This window comes from Medicago sativa, chromosome 7, assembly GCF_051527215.1.
Source record: "Medicago sativa cultivar Bolivia chromosome 7, Bolivia_mono, whole genome shotgun sequence".
NCBI lineage: Eukaryota > Viridiplantae > Streptophyta > Magnoliopsida > Fabales > Fabaceae > Medicago > Medicago sativa.
In genome coordinates this window covers 35,971,361-35,992,097 of record NC_140755.1, presented here as the reverse complement: position 1 = coordinate 35,992,097, position 20,737 = coordinate 35,971,361, and the positions used below count along the sequence as shown (strand labels likewise).

The 20,737-nt window shown below is 33.4% G+C and overlaps 2 protein-coding genes across 2 annotated transcripts in view; one reads left to right on the top strand and one right to left on the bottom strand.

Annotated features, from left to right (window-relative positions):
* LOC146905945 (uncharacterized) overlaps positions 1 to 20,445 on the top strand; it is a 32,315-nt gene extending 11,870 nt beyond the window's left edge. Inside the window, exon 9 of the mRNA XM_085730582.1 lies at positions 20,297 to 20,445. Within this exon, the coding sequence (XP_085586708.1) occupies positions 20,297 to 20,408 (112 nt within the window). The 3' untranslated portion in view covers positions 20,409 to 20,445. The remainder of the gene's footprint in view (positions 1 to 20,296) is intronic.
* LOC146905946 (uncharacterized) lies at positions 4,937 to 8,448 on the bottom strand. The gene is made up of 3 exons (XM_085727262.1): positions 8,392 to 8,448; positions 7,492 to 7,551; positions 4,937 to 5,656 (listed from the first exon to the last, which is right to left on the bottom strand). Exon 3 carries the CDS (start codon positions 5,654 to 5,656, stop codon positions 5,225 to 5,227), a length of 432 nt encoding a protein of 143 aa, XP_085583388.1. The 5' UTR covers positions 7,492 to 7,551; positions 8,392 to 8,448; the 3' UTR covers positions 4,937 to 5,224.
* Positions 20,446 to 20,737: the final 292 nt, after the last annotated feature.

Genomic DNA, 20,737 nt, shown 5'->3' with positions numbered 1-20,737 from the left:
TTTGGATGTTACATTACTACCCCACTAAAAAAAATTTCGTCCTCGAAATTCGTATACCTTCAAATAATTCTGGATATTGAAATCTCATCTTCTCTTCTAGTTCCCACGTGGTGTCTCCCGTCGTTTGATCCCAGACTACTTTAACCAAAGGAATTTGTTTACCTCTAAGTTGTTTGATTCTTTTGTCATCAATTCGTACAGGTGATGACTCATATGACAAATTTTCTTTTAACGGTACTACATCAGGCTCAATTATATGAGATGGATCGGAAATATATTTCCTTAATTGTGAAACATGAAACACATCATGGATGTTTGAAAGAAAAGGGGGTAAAGCAATTTGATATGCCACTGGGCCAATACGACGAAGAATTTGATATGGTCCAATAAATTTAGGAGTGAGTTTTCTGGACTTAATAGCTCTACCTACCCCAGTCGTTGAAGCGACTCTCAAAAATACGTGATCACCTTCCTCAAATTCAAGAGGTCTTCTTCGTTTGTCTGAGTAACTCTTTTGTCTGCTTTGCGCGGTACGCATCTTTTCACGGATCTGTTTGACTTTATCGGTCGTTTGTTGTATAATCTCTGGTCCTAAAATGCTGCTTTCCCCATCTTGATACCAGCACAACGGTGTTTGACATTTCCTTCCATACAAAGCTTCATAGGGTGCCATTCCTATGCTTGAATGAAAACTGTTGTTGTAAGTAAACTCAACTAATGGTAACAATTTATCCCAACTTCCCCGGTTATCTAAGACACAAGCTCTCAGTAAATCTTCTAGGGATTGAATCGTCCTCTCGGTTTGTCCATCGGTTTGTGGATGATATGCAGAACTTAATCTTAATCTGGTTCCTAAAGATTTTTGTAAACTCCTCCAAAAATGAGATGTGAATTTCGGATCCCTATCTGAGACAATACTTGAGGGTACGCCGTGTAGTCTAATGATTTCCTTAATATAAATCTGAGTCAGCTTTTCTACATTGTAGTTAGTGTTAACAGGTAAGAAATGAGCTGACTTTGTCAATCGATCGACAATGACCCATATTGAATCAAAATTATTCCTGGTTTTTGGCAATCCTATGACGAAATCCATTGAAATGCTTTCCCACTTCCATTCAGGTATGTCTAAAGATTGGAGCATTCCAGCAGGTCTTTGATGTTCTACCTTTGCTTTTTGACATGTCAGGCACGAGGCAACATACTCAGCAACTTGCTTCTTCATTCCTGGCCACCAAAATTTTTGTTTTAAATCTTGATACATTTTGGTTGTTCCTGGATGAATACTTAGGTTGCTTTTATGTGCTTCGTCCAAAATCTTTTTTCTTGTCTCCGGATTATTTGGGATGCAAACCCTCCCATTGCAACGTAAAATTCCGTCTGCTCCCAACCCAAATTCTGAATTTGTTCCTTGTTCAATCAATCTTAGCTTCTCCTGAAGTTGGTCATCTGTTGCTTGTTGCTCTTTTATTGTGTCCATCAATCCATTTGATATCTTTACCATTCCCAAATGAATTATTAGATCTCGATATTTTTCTATCAGCTCTAACTCTTTGACCATCATTGCAGACATATGAATTGTTTTACGACTCAGCGCATCAGCTACAACATTTGCCTTTCCAGGATGGTATAGCAGGGTAAAGTCGTAATCTTTGAGAAATTCAATCCACCGTCTTTGCCTCATGTTTAGTTCCTTTTGATCAAACAAGTACTTTAGACTTTTGTGGTCACTAAAAACTGCAAACTTCGCTCCATACAAATGATGCCTCCAGATTTTCAACGCAAACACAACTGCAGCTAACTCCAGATCATGCGTAGGGTAATTCTTTTCGTGGGTCTTAAGCTGCCTTGATGCATATGCTACTGCTTTTCTATGTTGCATGAGAACGCAACCTAATCCTTGATGTGAAGCATCACAATAGACTTCATAAGGCTCGTCTGGTTGCGGTAGGACCAATACTGGTGACGTTGTTAATTTCTTCTTCAATGTTTGGAAACTTTCTTCACACTTTTTAGTCCAGATGAATGCTTGGTCCTTCCTCGTAAGTTGTGTTAATGGAGCTACTATCTTTGCAAATCCTTCAATGAATCTTCGATAGTATCCCGCCAATCCAACAAAACTTCTGATCTCCGTCACTGACTTTGGTTGTTCCCACGAGAGTACCGTCTCTACTTTCGCTGGGTCTACGGCAATACCATCTTTTGTGATGACGTGACCTAAGAATTTTACTTCTTCAAGCCAGAACTCACACTTTGACAACTTTGCGTATAACTTCTTTTCACGGAGAATCTTCAAAACTTCACGCAAGTGATCCTCATGCTCTTCCTTGTTTTTAGAATAGATAAGAATATCGTCAATAAATACAACTACGAACTTATCGAGAAAAGGGTTAAAGATCCGATTCATGTAATCCATGAAAATTGCAGGAGCATTCGTCACTCCAAACGGCATTACGAGATACTCATAATGTCCATATCGAGTTCTAAACGCAGTTTTGGACACATCCTCTGTCTTTACCCTAATTTGGTGATAACCTGTCCTTAAGTCAATCTTTGAAAAAATAGAAGCTCCTTGGAGTTGATCCATCAAGTCGTCTATGCGAGGTAATGGATACTTGTTCTTGATCGTCACTTTGTTGAGTTGTCGATAATCCACACAAAGTCTCGAGCTTCCATCTTTCTTTTTCACCAACAACACTGGTGCTCCCTAAGGTGAAACACTTGGTCTAATGAATTGTTTTGATGATAAGTCCTCAATCTGAGTTTTTAGTTCTGCTAACTCATTGGGTGACATCCTATACGGTGCGATTGAAATTGGACTTGATCCAGGTACTAGATCGATCGAAAATTCGACGTCTCTAACTGGGGGTAAACCTGGAACATCTTCCGGAAATACATCCGGAAAATCTTTTGCGACCGGTATTTGGCTCAATACTAATTCACTCTCGATTTCTAAAGAAGATAATAACATGTATCCTTGAGCTCCTTCTTTTAAGGAAGCTTTTACTTGATTGGCAGATATAAATCCAGAAACCTCAGGGTTAGGAAAAATTATGTTCTTATGTGCACAATCTAAAAGAATCTGGTTGAAAGATAACCAGTCCATGCCTAAAATCACATCTAATTGTTTTAAAGCCAAACATATCAAATCAATAAGGAATTTTCTATCCTGAATAACAATAGGACAGTTTTGACATACAAAATGTGCAGAAATAGGTTCAGAAGTTGGAGTAGAAACAATTAAGTTAAAAGGCAATGTCGTAATTGGTAATTTTAACTGTTTCACACGATCCATGGAAATAAATGAATGAGTTGCGCCTGAATCATATAGTACAGTTAGAAGATTACCTGACATATCGCAATTTCCCTGTATGAGATCTTCTGATTGAGAAGCTTCAGCACCATTCAGAGTGTAAACTCTTCCTCTAACAGTTGGTTTGACAGCTCTTACATTGTTCACCTTTGGTTCAGCTTTTTGATTTGGGCAGTCTCTAGCAAAATGTCCAGAATCTCCACATTGATAACATATCAATCCCTTAAGTGGACAAGTGTTCGCCAAATGGTCGGTTTTCTGACATTTGAAACACTTTCGGATATTGTTTGGAGGTTGGTTCCTCGATTGTCCTCCTCCAAAAGCATATGCGACTGGACGATAAGGTTGTTGATCGCGGTTGTTACCTGGAGGTCGTGAGTAGGGTTTCTTTTGTGGTGCCTTTCCCTTCTGGTTTGATCCTTGTGAAGGATACTTCCCCCTAGATGGTCCTCCTACATTGTTTCGATTAACTCCACCTTCTTTCATCCTTTCTATCTTTCTGCATTTTTCAACCAAAGGTTGAAACTGACGAATTTCCAATGGCAATACAGACTCCTTGATACTAAATCTAAGTCCACCTTCAAATCTTTCACACAGCCAATCTTCGTCAATTTGGTCCTGGAAGAAACGAAAATGTTTGGACAATGATTCAAACTTAGCCGCATATTCATCAATTGTCATTCCACCTTGTTTCAAGAGAAGGAACTCTTGTTCTTTGTTAGTTCTAGCACTTCTAGGAAAATACTTGTCGAGAAATTTCGTGCGAAATATTTCCCAAGTAATATCTTGATTGTTAGCTTCAATCATCTTGCGAGTTCCTTTCCACCAGTATTCGGCATCTCCCAATAGTAAGTAAGATGCATATGTTACCTTCACTTCGTCAGGACACCTCAACACAGCGAATATCTTTTCTATCTCTTCGAGCCAAAAGTCAGCTTTCTCTGGTTCAGTTTCTCCAAGAAATTGTGGAGGATCGTGACGTCTGAAATCTACCAATCCTTTATTTTCAGCGTTTCGTTCTTCCCTTTGTTGCTTTCGAATATCCCTTTCAGCCTTCGCAGCAGTTTGTTCTGCAATGGTTGCTGCCATTTCTGCCATAGCTTGAATAGCTCTTTCCATACCTCCTTCGGTATTGCTTGCTTCTCCATTATCTGCTTCTATATGATTATTTCTACGAGTCATTGGGTTCCTAAAATTCATAATTGGTTAGAACCTAATTATTAAATAATTTAATAATCTATACAAAGTTAGTACAAACAAACGCAATTAGTACGGACATCCTCTAACGTTCCCGAAAGAATCAACCGTGCTCTGATACCACTAATATAACACCCCTATTTTTTTTTCTCACATTATAGGGCGCGTCACATATAGTAAAAAACGCAAAATGTAAATAAATATAATCCGACCGCGTCAAAATAATAATATTAATTTTTTTTTCGTCTTAACTATTATATATATATTTTTTTCTTCCTTTCTCACCATTTTTTTTTGTACGTATCTTTTTAGAACAAAATAATAGCATGCTTCAGTATGTTTCCTTGATACATTCTTTCTTTTTTTCTACTGAATGTTTCTTATGTAGGTTTCTACAACATAATAAATTTAAAACATAAATAACAAATATTTACATCATAATATATATACATATCATTCGGTCTAAGCCTGCGGCTCATAATGCTAAAGTCATCATAGTGAATATTTTACAATGATCCATAAGCCTTCATGAGACTTAATATAAACAAAGCATAGTTACCATCTAGCTAGAGCCAAAATGCATTAGTCAAACTACATCAGTCCTACTATGTTACCAAGGCTGACCACTATCCAAAATAAAAGAGTTTTAAGAGACATTAAGTACATAACAAACTAATTAGCACTCTTAAACTCTTTCCCACACACTAGAAATCACATCTAAACATGGCCATTAGGGTCTCCCCCAATGAACTCTCCCTCCTCAAGGTACTCCTCTGGGTCCTCCTCTGGTTCCTCCTCTGGATCCTCCTCCTCAGGTGCATGGACTCCTCCTCCTCCCTGCTCAGCAACATCAACAGGATCAACAACCGGGGGAACTATAGGCTCCTGTGGGTCTGGTCCTACAGGTGGGACAACACCCATGTCATGGAGAGCTAGGTACAACCTCTGCAATGGTAGAATCATCTCTGTGGTCTCATGAGTAACAATAGTAGTAGTAGGCTGGCCACCGAATCCTGTGGTAGTGCGAACAAGTCCGGTAAAGATCAATGTTTGGGTGGCCAAATTTATTTCCCAAACATCGTCCCTCGGATTCTCAAGGAACTCGATCCTGCGTGTTCCTGAGTGAGCTAAATATCTCCCTGGCATCATCTACAAAACGTCCGAACATACCCAAAAAAAAAACAAGATACAAAAACAAACAAAGAAGGGTGAATTACTCGTACACAAGTTTTCCACGTGATTTATTACATAAGGAAAAGGAAAATAATCTATATATAACAAGAGAATATGATAATTACATAAATAATTTTTCTTTTCATTCACTGTTCAACAATTACAAAGCATATTATATATAAAAGAAACTATCTTTTAAAAGGTCAAATTAGAATTAATAGTTTGACATTCAACTTGACACATGCATGAACTCTTTTGACTTTTCTCTCGACTCTAGTTTATTTTTCTATTCACAATTTACTACTCCATGGAGGTTCCACTCTAATGAGCATAAGGCCGTTTCGGCGACTATAACATGATTATTAGTATTCTGAGCAAGATATACTTAAACTCTAATCATTCTAGTCCGATCGCACTACCTTATTATAGATAGTCTAGTTTTGTCAGGCTCACCGTGTCGGGTAGTACGAGTACCTTCAGCCGGGAAGCAATCCCCAACTATTGATAGGCGTTCGAAACACAAGTGCCCTCGATAGGTCCTCAAAGTAACCAAACCATAACTATCCTCATTCCCATCTACACCTGAGTGTATAGGGACCTGTTATAGCTCCTTAATTGTCCCTACTTTCTAGACAAGACAATTACTCAAACTCAACTCAACAATGTCAAACAATTAACCATTATAGTTATCATATATTCCTAAGACTAATCAGTCCCATCAGACTTTCAATTCAAATAGTATAGTCATTTAAATTAGCCATATTTGAAACAAGGATATTTGAATCAGTATATGATAATTAAGCAAGTAATAGAAAACAAACACATGTTCTTTTTTCTTCATTCTGTACGTACATGAAAATGTTTCTTTTTATTCATTCTGTATATACATGAAAATGTTCTTTTGTTCATTCTGTATGTACATGAAAATTTCAGCACGTAAGCACTTGATTAGATCTGCACAGGTTATTTTTGTGTACATACATTAGATTTCAGCAAGCAAGAATTTCAGTATTCCAATTGAACAGCACATGTGCATTTTTAAGGAGTAGCTACACGTATGGTATATTCATATATCTATATACTTGTGTTCCGGGAAAACATTCATAGGGTCCTAGTCTTGTTAGAAAATTAAGTCAAATTAACACTAGGAGTTTTGAGAAACTAGTTGAGGCATATGCTTAATTAAGTCACTAAATATCAAAGATCAGTTTAGAAATTCCAAGGGACTAATATTAAACAGGTTACAAAACACAAGGCTTTGAATCAAGGCAAAACATATGATAATGAAATTTTCTTCTCCCTGACAGGTGTATAATCGTATGGCCTACTTCATATAGCTAGTAGCACTTAGTATAATATTTATGAGATAAAAACACCTTTTACTTGGATATTAAGAAGTTTTTAATCACGATTAATATTATAAATTACAGCGTCGAATCATAATCGACACTTTTAATCATATATCCAAACCTATTACGTACATCGAATTCACATAACACTTATAAAAAAAAAATTAACATTCTCATCTATTTACACAAGAATAATACCAAATAAACATAATAGAACTATCTAATCAATTTCATCATTTACAAAACTTTTTCTTCTACTTAAATATTATATTTTCAAAACTCCTAATTATATTAACTAAAACACATATAAGTCGATGTCCTTTGACATATACTTGATCGCTAGAAATTATCACATCATCGAGAAATTAACTCTCACAAGTAGAGTTATTTACTCACACATAATCACTTAAGCACATAACTTATGCAAAATCTTTAAAACTTATTAGTAGTAATTCCCCTTACCTTCAGTTTCTTCAAACGTGGTTGGGATATCGTCTTCGTCGAAAGCAGCTTCGGTATCACCTAAAACACTCACCCAAAGTAAAACTACCCATTAGACTATATTTAAGGTCAGACTTGTACTTGAATATAAATAACTAGTTAAAGTTCCAAATCTCTTGTTTTCTTTTATCTTTGTTTATCACGTTTTCTATGCCTATAGTCCCAAAATGAATTATAGACCTTTATGCCATTTATGTGTATCACTTCAGCTTCCATGTATCACGTTCCAATATAAATTTGATTTGATTTCTTTCCAAATTTGAAATTTATGTCACTACCTTATATAGTCAAAATGTTTACATGTTTTTTTTTTAATAACCTTAATGCCATTTATGCTATTAACAATTCTGATTATTAGTCTAGGTACTTAGTATATCTATATTCATACAGATTATTCTATTACGTTACTATATTTATTTTAAGTTTCTTTCATAAACTAATTAAAAAGAAAGCTTTACAGTACAAGAATAAAGAAGATCTAAGACAAGGACTTCTAATTATATTTCCAGGGAATCATAGCTTCATGGTCCTTTTTATTTATTTTCTGAAACAGATCTTGATTTATTTTTAATTAAAAGTTGTTTTTTTTTTTTTAAAAAAAGAATTGTTGAAAAGGGATGAACTATCTTGATCAGTTTGTTAAATCAGATTGAAAAGAACTAGACCTAAATCCCTTTCTCATCTGATAAAAGAACCTTCTAATACTATGTTGTTGTTGTTTTCTTTCAAAAATAAAGGTTGTGGGGACAAAAATCTGGTTATTTTAGTAACAAAACTTGTCTCTTTCAAAAGAATAAAGAATAACTATAGATTTGAGAGAGAAAGTTGAGAAAAGGAAAGGAAGAGAGGGAGAAGACTAACCTGGTTTTCTTAGAGAGAAGAGAGTTTTTGTGTTGTGTGTTGGTGATTGGCAAAACCCTTATTTATAGGAAGATGAATGTATACTCTTACTAGAAAACTTACGGTTCCTATCTTCTTCCTTTAATTATCCATTCCATTTTTTTTTAATTTTTTTTTTATTAGAAAGTAACGTGGGGAGAAAGATAATTTTATTCTTTTATATTTTTTTTTCTTTTAACAACAAAAATACTATTTCCACCCCCCTTTTACTTTTCAATTCTTATATTATTATTATTCTATTATTTATTTTAAAACACTTTTAAATATAAGTTAAATTTTTGGATGTTACAAAAATAATTTTAAATAAATAGAAATTGATGCATACACTTTCAATCATAAAAATCATATCGAATATATCAACTTGGGCTTGATCCTTGAAATTTTGAATTCTCCACATTCTAATCAACATAATCTTGAATCTTCACAATTTGTATTTGTTATACATGGTTATGCTAGTAATGAGGTTAAATTTTGTAGCCATAATTTTAGGGAAAAAAACAAGATTAGAAATTTGTGATTTGGTTAGTTAAAATCAAATGTGAATGAAGGTATTCTAAGTTTGTGTGTGTAAACATTATTAGAAAGTATTTATATATGTTATATAAAAACAAAAAATTAAAGTATCATTAGAAAATGGTTGATATGTATAGTATAAAAATGAAAGGATATGTAAAAGAATAATAGAATTAGTGTTTTTCAAACATGGAGAATCCAAATCATACTTCAACATAGTTGGCTTATGCTTAGTATATTGTGTTTTAATCCTTCAACATACTGAACATCCTCAATTCTTGCGGTGCCTTTCTTACCAATAACACCTTTACCATTAATTTGACCTTTGTCATTCTTTTCAAAGGTCACCAATCCTCCTTCTTTAATTTCTTTATGAAGGAGATGAAGCATTGTTTATCCCATGTCATGTGTCTTGAACAACCACTGTCCAAGTACCTGTTGAGGAAAAATCTCTAATTAATTTTAAAGATAATAAACCTTGATGATTAAGGAATTAATGGACTTTGATTAATTTCTTGGTATTTAACATGTGCTCTTGAGTGTTTTAACTAAGACAAGAACAAGGTTTAAATCATACCAAGATACAAGAAATCAAAGGATATTTGGCTTTATGAATTAACTCTGAATTCAAAAAGTTAGTTTAGAAAGTTGCTCATAGTTCAGAATGTTCAAGCAGAGTTCAGAAGATTGTTCTTATACAAGCCCAGAAGCTCATGAACATAATCAAGAACATGCAAGGCACACATGACATGAATAAATGTCCAGTAAAGTACATTGACATGGATCAATCAAGCAATAAAGGCATTTACAAGATTAATGTCAAAAAGGGTCTTCAATGTTCATTTAAGACTATGAACATTTGAATACTAGGAATATTCCAATAAGTATATCATCCTAGATGTTACAAACATTGCACTTCATTGATGTTTTACAATTAGGATTTGATTACATCAAATGGAAGTCTTACAAATCAGCCTAAGTGAATTAAAAGGAACATTCTGAAGTTCAAAATGTTCAGGTCAACACATGCTTAAGGCTGTGAACAGTACAGTAGGTGAAAAGTGAAAGCAAAAGCAAAAAGTGAAGATCTTGCCTCATTCAATCAGAATTAGACATGTGTGGGAGTTGGTACAGTACATGAACCACACAAATCCCTCAAAGCATGGGCATGAAGATGCAAATCCACTTTCCTATCTCCTACACACATTCCAAGGCAAATCTGGAAAGGCATATAGTTCAACAACATTTTGAAGTATGTGCAAATGACACTACTCATTGACAAAGCCTAAAAATTCATCTGACACGCATTAAATAAATCCAGGAACGCATCATACATTCATGGTTGATGAACCCAGGTACAATGTCAAGATGAACACTACAACTTCATGATGAACAAAACAACATTCTCAAGTATCATGAAGAACACAACAACATTCTCAAGTATCCTGTAGAACACAACAACATTCTAATCTACATTGTTGTAATCTAGAAACATTCTGAAATTCAGAATGTTGAACCAAATTTTCAAGAAAAAGTTGGTGGGTCCCAGAACACGTGGCACAGGACTATTGGTAACTCTCCAACGGCTACAAGAGCTAAAAAAACTCTATAAAAGGGGTGGAAGGCTCAACATTACAATATAGCTATCAAGAATACAAAAACAACTTATTAAAAGTGTTTAGAAAAGCTTCATACCAACTTGATTTCTCAAGTCAACTCAGTAGATTATTAAAATCTCTAAGAGTGCGAAATCAAGCTTCTATCTTATCTTTTCAAAGATAATCTTTCCCCTCCATTCTACTTCTTCTTCTCTTCTGATTTCATTCAAACTTCAAATCATTGTAAAAAAAAGTCTCATCTAGATTTAGAGGTACTAAGTGTTAGTTTGAGCAGAAAGTGTAAAGTCTAAGTGGGTTACTTAGCAAAGAAAAGTTGTAAGTTTGTTAAGGCTTAGAGAATACAGTTGTTGTAATTGTTCAGGTGAACAAGATTGTATGATGCATGATTTGAGAGCGTATCTCAAGCATCATAGTGGAAACTCTCACAAGATTGTGATGAGTGGACTAACCCACATTGGGTGAACCACTATAAATTTCTGTGTGTTCTTCTTCTCTTCCCTATACGCTTTACTTTCAGTATACACTACACACACAAACACATTTATTTATTTAATTTTTTTTTTTTGCATAAACACTTCAGAACGTTCAAAAGTAACTCTGCTAACTTAACTGTTCCAAGTTCATAACTTGAGAATCAATTTTAAGTTACATGTTTAATTTTAAAAGGGTCACAATTCAAACCCCCTTTCCTTGTGACTAGTATATCTACTTCAATTGGCATCAGAGACCGGTTCTAAGGGTTTGAACACTTAAACAAGTGTTAGAGAAAAGATTCAGGAAGTATGTATAAAGTCAAATACATAGCAGAAGGAGGATCATCAAATAGACCACCATTTTTTGATGGCTCAAATTACTACTACTGGAAAGGTAAGATGTAACTCTTCCTCAGATTTCAAGACACAGATATGTGGGGTGTTATCACAGATGAAGATTTTGTTCCAAAGACCAAAGAAGGAACCATAAAAGAAAAGAGTGCATGGTCAACAGATGACAAAGCTCATGTATTGTTAAACTCTAAAGCTAGACTCATTTTATCATGCGCACTAACCATGGAAGAAAGTGAAAGAGTTGATGAATGCAAAAATGCTAAAGAGGTATAGGAAAGCTTAAACGTACATCATGAAGGTACTTCTCATGTTTTAGATTTAAATGATATGCCAGCTGAATCATGTTTTATGCCTCTTGAAAAACATAAATGGATTTGGCACAAAAGAGCTGGTCATATAAGTATGAAAACCATTGCTAAACTTTCTCAACCTGATATAGTTAAAGATTTGCCTAAGATTAGCTTTGAAAAGGACAAGATCTGTGAAGCTTGTGTTAATGGAAAACAAGTCAAAAACAGTTTCAAAACAATTGAATTTATTTCAACTCAGAAACCTTTATAGCTTCTTCACATTGATCTATTTGGTCCAGCTCAAACTACAAGTCTAAATGGTAAAATATATGATTTTGTTATTGTTGATGACTTTTCCAGATTTACATGGGTTCTATTTTTAAAACACAAAGATAAATCATTTGAAGCATTTTAAAACTTTTGTAAAAGAGTTCAAAATGAGAAAAGTTCTAATATCATATCGTAAGGAGTGACCATAGAGGTAAATTTGAAAATGCATCCTTCAAAACATTTGTTGATGAAAATGGTATTAAACATAATTTTTCTTGTGCAAGAACTCCACAACAAAATAGGGTTGTTTAAAGAAAAAATATAACTTTGCAAGAAATGGCTAGAACATTGTTAAATGAATGAAGATTACTTTTAGGCGTAAGCCATTAATACATCTTGTTACATTTTGAATAGAGTTTCAATAAGAAAGATTCTTAATAAAACCCCATATGAACTTTGGAAAAGCATCAAACCTAGCATATCTTAATTTCACATATTTGGTTGTTATTGTTACATTCTGAACAACAAAGAAAAATTGAGTAAGTTTGATCATAAATCAGATAAAGCTATCTTTTTGGGATACTCTACAACTTCCAAAGGTTATAGAGTGTACAATCTAAAAACCCAGACAGTTGAAATCATTATGTATGTCAAATTTGATGAATATAATGAACCTTCTCAACCCAAAGAAAATGAAGACACTGAAATGCCAACACTTCAGAATGTTGACAACCAAAACACTATAAGTTCAGTAGAAAAGGAGGATGATTAGAATGTTCAGGATCAATCTCTTCAAAGCCCTCCTAGAAGCTGGAGAATGGTAGAAGATCATCATGTAGATCAAATCATTGGAAGCACAACTGATGGTGTAAGAACCAAAATGTCCTTTCAAGGAAACAACGTGGCAATGATTTCTTAAATGGAACCTAAGTCAATCAATGAAGCTATAACTGATGACTCATGGATAGAGGCCATGAAAGATGAACTTTCTCAGTTTGAAAGAAACAAAGTTTGGAGCCTAATATCAAATAATCAAAGTAAAACCATCACTAGAACAAGATGAGTTTTCAAAAACAAGCTTGATGAAAATGGTAAGGTTGTCAGAAACAAAGCAAGATTGGTTGCTCAAGGATACAAACAACAAGAAGGTATTTACTATGATGAGACTGTTACACCAGTAGCAAGGTTAAAAGCTATCAGAATTCTTCTTGCATATGATGCACATAAAAGCATTAAACCTTTCCAAATGGATGTGAAAAGTACATTTTAAACGGTTTTTTGAATGAGGAAGTTTATGTAAGTCAACCTCCTGACTTCATAAATGAAGAAAAACCTAATCATGTTTTTAAACTAACTAAAACACTTTATGGTCTTAAGCAAGCTGTCAGAGCTTGGTATGATAGACATAACACATTTTTAATTGAATGAAAATGGATTTTCAAGAGGAAAAATAGATACTAAAATTTTTAGCAAAACCCATAACTCAGACTTTATAGTCCAAGTTTATGTGAATGATATCATTTTTGGTGAAACCAAGGAAAAAAAATGTAAAGAATTTTCTATTCTCATGCAAAGTGAATTTGAGATGAGCATGATGGATGAACTTGGTTTTTTCCTTAGTTTACAAATAAAACAATATCCAAATGGAATTTTCATAAGTCAAGAAAAGTATGTCAAAGACATCCCTAAGAAGTATAAAATGAATGAGGAAAAAATCATGGTCACTAATGATAGGTCATCTAACATTATTCTTAGCATGTTTTTCACTTATTTCTAGTAGGTTTTAGCAGCAAAAAGGAGGAGTATTAGAACGATTGGCTATTATTTTGGGACTTTTGTAATGTTTTCTATATTTGAGTCTGTAATTCTAGTTTTCCCAAAATATAGTAATTTTAAGGGTTTTTTTAAGGTAATTCACGAAGAAATCATGCAAATCGGCAAATCAAGAACATCCGAAGAATTGTGAAGATTCAAGAAACAAGAATAAAGATTCAATAAGTCTCAGAAGACTTACAAATGGGAGGAATTCTGTTCCCAAAGTATCGAGGCAAGTTATTTGAAGACGAAGACCTAAAAACGACGGAAAATCAGAGATTGGACCCGGAAGAAAGACAGAATGCGCCTAAGGCATGAGAAAAATGCCTAGAGCATGATTTTCCAAATCATGCTCTTAGAAAATTTCCCATGCGCCTAGGGCATCCATTGGAGTGCTCTGTCATGCGCCCCGTGCATGCTAAAAGTCAGGGCGCAACTGTCTTTTCTTGCTTCCGTTTTGGGTAAAGCCCGCACTTTTAGCCCAAACCCAGATAGAAACTCTCACTATAAATACCAACCTTCCTCATTCAGAATTTCTCGTTCAGAACTGTGGTAGTTAAAGAGGAAGCAAATTTGGACCTTCGGGAGAGTTTCTATCTTCTCCTTGATTTTCTAGGGTATGTTTTTATCTTTAGTAATTTGTTTTTAGTTACCATGTGTAACTAAATATTGTTTAGGTTAGAGTTCTAATATGAACCTCTATTTTTGATGGATATTTATTTAATATAATATGTCGTTTATTTTATTTATGCTTTTGTTCGCTATTAAGTTTTATTAGGAAGTAGTTTATTTCTGTGAGAGGTGCAACCCTAGATTAGGTACTTAGGTTGTGACAGGGCCTAATATTGCTATCACTAACTTTGTGCTTATATCTTGATATTTATATCCCTTTACTGATAACTATCTATCTAAGAAGTAAGTGATTATTAACTAGCCAAAGATACTGGAATAACTGTTGACCCTAGACGTAGGTACTCTGTGGATGACGCCCATTGTGACACCCTAAATCCCAAAATAATTTACTTGATATTTGTAAAATTTAAATCGCTTTGAACTGCTAAAATTGCAAATTTTCAAACACTTTTTTTTTTAAAATAAGGACATCACAATTCAATCATACAATTCATAATAGATTATATAAAAAATTAATAACAAGAAGATTTGACTGTCCGACTAACATTTAAAAATTACAAAGCTTTTACAAATTTTGATTATATGTATTGAACTAAAATATAACAAATTGATCCAAACCCAATGTCACCTATCAGAGCGGACCATTTTTTTCCAAAATAAGAGACGACACAAAACAAGTCTTCATAAAAGGTAAGTACTTGACTCCAGGACTCGTATCCTATAGAACTGCGATTTCGCAACCGCAGGGCCGAGCCAGCAAACACAAACAACGAAAGGGTGAGTTTCGAGAACATGTAATAGTATAAAATAAATGAGAAGAAGACGCACGAAATTAAGTCACCACTGTATCACATCACAGACATATTATTCAAAACCTCAAGAATATACTATATCAGTTCAATTCACATTAGTTACAAATCATCATGCCATTACAAAATAAGAATCAAAATCTTCACAAACGTCATGTCGCAATTCAATCTGAAATAGTCTCAACAAAGATAGTCACAAATAATAAGTAAGACAATCAAGAACATAATCCCATGAGGTAATTCAAACATTCATAATGGAACAGTCACAGTTCAAACGATGATAAAATTAGTCACAAATGACATTCCAGATAGTCTAGAACATAATCACACGAGGTAATCAACATCATTCATGATATAACACTCACAATTTAAACAATGATATGCATGCTCTTATATTCTAGACATCTCTTTCTTTGGTACCATTCTACTTCGAAGTACTTGGTTAGGGGGTCGATAGTACTATATGCCACCACATGGTGGATGGACAATTCAAAAATGGTCAAGTCATTGCAGACTATTCAAGATTGGCTGAGTCCTTATGGACTATTCAAAGTTGGCTGAGTCCTTATGGACTATTCAAAGTTGGCCCTGCCCTCATAGACCCCCTCCTCAATTGGAGACAATATGCCTCATTCATTAGTACTTCCCCAATCATATTAGGTTTGTCAGACCCTACCTAGATGATGACAAAACACTCCACTAGGTCCTATACATTATCATTCAATCCATATTCATCTAATAATCACAATTCACAATGTATACTTTACACTATTCAATAAAATTTCATATTCAATCAATCTCAATCAAGTCTCAATAGTCCAAACATATATATTTATGATAACTAGTCGAATTCTATCGGTGACACCTTAAGAGATTCAACAAGCAATACATTTAATAAACATACTGGGCTGCGAATGTCCCCAAATTAGGAAGACTGATTGGCCCAATCAAGTATCAGAATAAAATAAATAAAGGGAGGTGTATAAAGTAGTCAGTTTTAAATTAATCTATCAATCAATTCCGATTCTGAAAATATTAATCACTTGTTCCACTCGCTCATAACTAACTAAAATATTTGATCTCTAAAATACTCATACTAAACTACTATCATCTTTCAAAATGATTAAAATAATAAAATGTCAACATTTTCTATTACTCCATAAACAAAATAATTAAATAAATAATAACTAGTAATTATAAGGTGGATTATATATATATATATATATATATATATATATATATATATATATATATATATATATATATATATATATATATATAAACACATGGATATATGATAATATAATATATAGAAAAATTGGGGTGTTACACCCATTGAGTCGGGTGGTGCCTTAACGAAGCTAGGGATTAACTAGTTAGTAATTAGGAAAATAAGTATCTAGCTGTCCGAAAAAAGATGTAACCTAATAGAACCATTCTCTTGAAACCCTTAGTAAGGTAGACGTAGATTAGGTTGCCCGTTCGTAGAACTACTAAGAAAGCGTTGAGAGAGTGTGCTATTAGTGTCCAAAGATCCATAGATGGGCAGACCTAAGGGAACCTTGGTCTTCATTGCCCTGGGAAACACTACAAAGCCAATTTAAGTTTATGTTTCAATTTTCTTTGAATTAGCAAGACCCCGCACGTAAGGATCATCGTGCGATCAGCAGGTGCAGTTAGCTATCGGAGGGATAGACCAAAGTATGTACTTAGAGGATGATGCCCATTGAGTCGGGTGGTGTCTTACCGAAATAGGTTAGTAACGTCCAAACGACCTCATCACTTGTATAGTCTACCTAAGATAAATAAACGCAACATACTATTACTTATTATCCAACAATACATATACAGAGGGGATTCGAAGAATCCTAACCACTGCTTACTTTTCTACAACCAAAACAGGTAAACTTGCTCAATTGCAAATAGATAAAAATTGCAAGTATTTTTAACCCTTAACTTTTATACCGCCAACTTATAAAAATAAATAACGAGAATTGTTTTGGAAGAAAGAACAATCCATGTGGATACGATACTCTACTTATCATTTTATTACTTGGTAAACGATTGATACACTTGCCATGTTCGCAACGCATCAATTCGTGCAATAAGTCACCTCTATACATCCATCTTCAAGTTTAGATAAGGATATTTGGCTTTTAAAAAAAAAACCTGTGTAACTAAAAAAAAAAAAAACTAGTAATAATGTGCTTCCATAACAATTGAAGGATTTGTAACTTATATAGAATTAATTAATTAATTTGAATGTCGTTATTCTTCCGATTTGAAGTTAACAATGCGTTTGTAAAAATAAAAAAAATAAAAGCTAACTATGCGTGTGGTTTTACTTATAAAATAAAACTTATAAAATAAAACGATCAACAATTTTTTTGTTTATTATTGACAAAGAAAGAAAAGTATGGCTAAAATTCTTAAATTTATTTATGTTTCGATCATCTTTCTTTCTCTAATTCTTCTTGTGACAAGCAAAAGAAAAAGAAGTAAGTTCTTTCTCACACCAATTTTTAGTTTGATTCTTTATTACATACATAACCATTCATCTCTTTTTAGTTATTCCCTCAAAAAAAAATCTCTTTTTAGTTATACTCTTTAATTCATATTTGATTGATATCACAGATCTTGAGTTCTGCTTAGTAGGAAAACGTTGTCAAATAGAATGTCAATTCACTCATAAGCCAGAGTGTAAATATTTTATCTGTGTCTGCTCACCAAGATGACGGGGAATTAATTAAATTTAAAAATAATTCTGTTATTTGCACGTGTATAATTTTTTTTTTTTTTTTGACAATACGTGTATAATTTTCTTATAACTCATGATGTTTTTTTTTTTTTTTTGAAATGTAAATATTTTTATTAGAATACTAATTCATTGAGATAACTCATGATGTTGGTACATAAAGAATAAATTTAATAAAGAGAAATTATATTTGTACAATCATTTTGTTACAATTTTTTTTGATAATTTTCTCTCTCTCATAATCACATGATGTTATTCTCCTCTCTCTTCCTTTTTTCTCTCCCCATTGTTTTTGTTCAATAAAAAGAGAGAAAAACAAAATTGTCACCAAAGTTGTCATTAAATAGATGTACAAATATCACTGATCTTAATAAATACTGATATATTTCCTAAAAAAAAAAATAATAAATACTGATATATTGTCTTGACGTTTATTGGGTTAGACATAGAGAAGATTGTTGTTCTTGTAATGCACAAAGTATATTAAAAAAAATTATACTTTATCGTGCCCGTCTGTCCGCTCTTTCTACTGCGCTAACGCATGTGATTATTTTATTATGTTTGTTTGTATAATTTTGATTAAATTTTTTCAATTTTATGGAAATTATTGATATATTGATTTATAAACAAAATATTGTCAAGACATATAACAAAATTATTTTTGAACTCAACATATTTTATTTATATGCATATCTCCTTCAATCTCGATATGATCTGTTTTGTTAACATTTAACGAGATTGAAGGAGATAATCATAACTTATATCAACAGGAATTCTTAAACTCAATGCTCAAGGAAGTATCCCACCACATATTTTAAAGGTAAAAAAAAGTGCACCTTTGATATTGTTGCGAAACATAGACCCTAGATATGGCCTGTGTAATGGAACACGATTGTTATGTCATGATTTATTTAACAATATGTTGGATGTGGAAATCCTAACAGGAAGCAATGCGGAATTAAATTAAAAACAAATGCGAGTTCATGACTTCCCTTTGTGCTTAGTAGAAAACAGTTTCTCGTTAGACTAAGTTTTGCTATTACCATAAATAAGTCATAATGGCAGACCATTCCCAATGTCGGAATCTATCTTCCACTGCATGTTTTCAGCCATGGTCAATTATATGTAGCTTTATCAAGAGGAGTTTCTCAAAATTTAACAAAAGTTCTCATTAAAGAAGGGAAAATAGAAGGAGAAGATGGAGACTTTACGAAAAATGTAGTTTTTAAAGATATTCTTTTATCGCATTCATAACAATGTTTCTTTTACATAATATGTCATTTATTCATTTATTTATGATGTTTCTTTTACACAACACACACATTTATGTTATGATGTTTCTTTTATACTTGATCTGACATTGCATTTGAATCGTTACATATAGATACTTTTTTTTCTTCCATGAAGATAAATAATTTGAAAGGGAAGATTGCAACTCATTGAGATAACTTTTGTCATCAAGTTAGGTACAGATTCAAATTCTAAGATGTGTTGGCTTCCCTCACCGTCCACGCTCTAGGCTCATAGGGTCTAAGCGTGAGAAACTGTTGGAAAATTATCCTTCATGTGGCAACCCTGCTGCTATCTGTTATTGAGATAGTTAATTTTCCTTCATTCCTGTGGTAAAACACCTTTTGTGTGCTGGCTGAGTAAGTAGGTAAGGTTCAGTCCAATATCGCGTATAGCGGTATAGATATGGACTTTGAAGTGCTTAGAAGGATTAGGCAGTTCTCAGCTTCACCAATTTTTCATGGATGAGTTTGATGTGTGCCCGAATCCAGGGCCGTCCCTATGAAATAGGAGGCTCGGCTCTCTATTTAAAATATCAGAATTAGAAGGGATTCTAAACATGAAACGAAATACAAAAAAATTAAGTGAAAGAGAGGTAGAATTTACTAACGGTGTCGTTTGGATTTGTCACTTATCCGTTGTGGTGAAGGGAAAAACGAATGATTTATGTGAAAAAGAAATGATTGTTGTGATTCTTTCAATGAAATAGGTTTTCAAATTGACTGCTTAAGTGATTATACAAATTGGGGGTGGTTTGATAATTCCAGATTTATGTCCAGATATGAGAACTAAAGTCTAGAAAAAACTCAAACGAGTAAAGAAGTAACACATATATTTTTTATTTAAGTGGGGTTGGGTATTAGAGTTAATTTTTTTGAGGCTTTTTTTATAAGCTGAAAACAGTCACAAGTTTTGTGCATAAGATCTCTCAAAGTGCTTAACCTAGTAGGAAAACTCAATATCCTAGTCCCCATTTTCCTCTCACTATTGGATATTCTTATTAATATATGGTCAATCCAATTTTTGTTTTTGTTTTGAACTGTAGGTACTTGGTGCTAGCATTAATGCATATTCCATGTTATGGCTTCTTTATGCTGATTCTAGAATTGAAACATTATTTCTTATCAAAGTGGTTCCCATCATCTTGTCAGTGCTAAAGATTGAGTGGTATCAAAGTCGGATTTGATCTTTTTAGAGTCAAATGCAGGTTGGCCTGCGCAAAAACGATTCACTCTCGCAACTAATTGTCGAAATCTGGTCTGCTGCAGATAATCAGAATGGTTACCTGCCTATGAGTCACAACTCATAAGTGTGTACATGTTCGATGTCACTTGTGTCCATTGAGATAATATGTTGAGGCTATTGCAGAAATCTCTTGCTAATATCGTTTTAACAAGAGATTTCTTGGTTAAAATTACTTATGTACAATGAAAAAAGAAATGAACGAAAATAGTCTTTTAGAAAATAGTTTTACTAAATGAAAGTT

What these genes read in the sequence shown, in the direction of transcription:
- LOC146905946 (XM_085727262.1), bottom strand. Translation starts at nt 5,656, where the DNA reads ATGATGCCAGGGAGATATTTAGCTCACTCAGGAACACGCAGGATCGAG.